At 51.2% G+C, this 2,523-nt stretch overlaps 2 protein-coding genes across 6 annotated transcripts in view; one reads left to right on the top strand and one right to left on the bottom strand.

Moving 5' to 3' along the window:
* Positions 1-2,523, bottom strand: part of LOC105536164 — a 67,583-nt gene that overhangs the window by 26,179 nt on the left and 38,881 nt on the right. The gene's annotated exons all lie outside the window — the stretch shown is intronic.
* Positions 1-2,523, top strand: part of PDYN (prodynorphin) — a 22,408-nt gene that overhangs the window by 12,603 nt on the left and 7,282 nt on the right. The window contains exons 1-2 of one of the 5 annotated variants that reach the window (XM_011974430.1): positions 589-701; positions 1,791-1,938. The exons of the other annotated variants lie outside the window; for them this stretch is intronic. Of the exons in view, the coding sequence (XP_011829820.1) occupies positions 1,810-1,938 (129 nt within the window). The 5' untranslated portion in view covers positions 589-701; positions 1,791-1,809. Of the gene's footprint in view, positions 1-588; positions 702-1,790; positions 1,939-2,523 lie in introns of those variants that run through there. 5 annotated transcript variants of the gene reach the window in all.

The raw sequence follows: 2,523 nt of genomic DNA, 5'->3' as shown, positions 1-2,523 counted from the left end.
TTTTTGAGACAGAGTCTCACTGTGTTGCCCAGTCTGGGGTGCAGTGGCACGATCTCTGCTCACTGCAACCTCTACCTCCTGGGTTCAAGTGATTCTCCTGTCTCAGTCTCCTGAGTAGATGGGGCTACAGGTGCGTGTCACTCTTCCCAGCTAATTTTTGTATTTTTAAAGGAGATGGGGTTTCACTATGTTGGCCAGGCTGGTCAGGAACTCCTGACCTCAAGTGATCTGCCTGCCTCAGCCTCCCAAAGTGCTGGGTTTACAGTTGTGAGCCACCATGTCTAGCAAAACAGATAACTTTTAACAGAGTATTTATGAAGCATTAATTCATCTGCCAGGAATTTATTGAGGACCTGTGATGTGCTGACCAGGGTTTTAGGAGCTAGTATACAGCAGAGAGTAAGACAGGGTCCGTGCCCTCAAGGAGCTAACATTCTATTGGGGTGGTGATAACCACAACGTACACACCACCACCAACAACCAAACATCAAATAAGTAGGAGACTATGAGGTGGGAGTGTTCTGATGCAAACAAAGGGTGATGTAAGAGAGAGCCCAAAGAAGCCTCATTAGACACATAGTGATCAGTAAATGCCTCTCTGCCAGTATGACAACTAATTTAATGACAAAGAAGGAGCTAGTGATGTAGAAGTCTGAGGTCAAAATACTGCAGCAGAAGAACAGAAAGTGCAAAGCCCTGAGGTAGGAGCAACCTTGGCATATTTGAGGCACAGAGTGACCACTTCAGAGAAAAAGACAAGACATGGAACCAAAACCTGAAGACTCACATGGACGATTTTCATGGAAGAGGCACACACTGCTGGGAGAATAGAAAGGAGGAACATCTCATCTAGCCTAGGCAATCAGGGAGAGCTGCCTGGAGGAAGTAATATCTAATCCAGGACCTAAATGACAGGTAACAGAAGAGGAGATGAAGGGTTCTCCAGGCAGAGGGAACAGCATGTGCAAAGGCCTGGGGGTGGGTCAGAGCCTGATGCATTCATTAAGGGGATTGCAAGAAGCTGATGTGGTTGAAGCCCAGAGCTGAAGTGTGGGACTGCAGGAATGGGACTGAGGGTACCCTGACATTTAGGCAGAAGGGCCAGGCCTGACCCCACCCAATGGGTCTGTTCACAGAATTGATATTGCCAGGAAGAGCATTTCAGAATGGGAAGGAGGAATCAAAGAAGGAACTGGAGGCAGGCGGGGAGGCCAGCAGGGAGAGGGAGTGAAGGTGGAGCCGTGGCTGAGATCAGTGACAGTACTAGAGTGGGAGAGAAAAATTCTGGAGCTCTCACAAAGCCGAAAGGACTGATGTGGGACAGCCTGGGACACAGGGACAAAGACCTCGGAGAACTCAGAAAAGCATTTAACTAAGTATCTTCTGGCTTGGCAGGTGGCCAAAGTGGGTTTTGAAGTCTGAAAGACCCAGAGCAAGTCGTGGCTTGTCCACTTCCTAGCTGTGTGCAACCACTTCCCTGCTCTGAGCCTCAACTTCCCCATCTGTTGAATGAAACTGGCACACAGCCCACATTGAAGAAGTATTGTGCAGATTGGGAGTGAATGTACAGGAAAGCTCTGGGTATACAGTAGGCGCTCATTCCCTTCCTTGACCCTTGGCTTTGGGCCTCCACTTTACCTCCCTGGGCCTGTTTTCTTGACTGTAGAATGGGAATCAGAATGCTTTGCAGTGCTGTGGGCAGGAGTTAAAGAGATGAATTTGTGGGCTCAGAACACAACCTGCAGAGGGGTGATCACGGATTTCATTATCTTCTCTTTCTTCCTCCCCAGCAGGAATTGCTGAGACAGGATGACCTGGCAGGGGCTGGTGCTGGCTGCCTGCCTCCTCGTGTTCCCCTCTGCCACAGCAGACTGCCTGTCGCGGTGCTCCTTGTGTGCGGTAAAGACCCAGGATGGGCCCAAACCCATCAACCCCCTGGTAGGTTTCAGGCAAGGTTCTTCAATGCCCAGGTCCTGGGGCCTGGGTGAGGGAGCCCAGAGAGGGGAGGTTGCAGGCCTTGGCAGCTGTGTGCTGTCCTGTAGATCCATCCCACCTGTGCAGGGTGGCGGGTGTCCTGCCCTGTAGATGGCCTGGACACCAGGGGCTGCTGTTTTCCATCTCCTATCCCCACTCCAGACCTCACCACCATGGGTTCACTCAGGCCACGACAAGAGACTCAGGTGTCCAGGGAGAGTGATGCCTGGCAACAGGGAGTGTCATTGCTGAGGTGGTGCTGACTTTGGCAGTCAGCAGCCCTAGATTGACTTTTTAGGGCTTCTTATTCCCGGACTGATGAGCACCTCCAAATCTAGACAGTTCCATGAGAGGAGCTGTCTCCACCACCCCTAAATGCAAAGATCTGGCTGACAGAATCAAAGCTTTGACCCCTCTCCTGGGCCTTAGCACCTCTTGGCCCCACCTTGTTGGCTTTGCTTTGAGTTAAGCTCCCCCACGTGTCTCTCCCATGACAGCAGAAAGGCTGGAATAGAGGTACCAAGGGAATGGGGACAGAACACAGACTTT

Source organism: Mandrillus leucophaeus, unplaced genomic scaffold, assembly GCF_000951045.1.
Source record: "Mandrillus leucophaeus isolate KB7577 unplaced genomic scaffold, Mleu.le_1.0 Scaffold101, whole genome shotgun sequence".
NCBI lineage: Eukaryota > Metazoa > Chordata > Mammalia > Primates > Cercopithecidae > Mandrillus > Mandrillus leucophaeus.
This window is presented reverse-complemented; position numbering and strand designations above follow the sequence as displayed.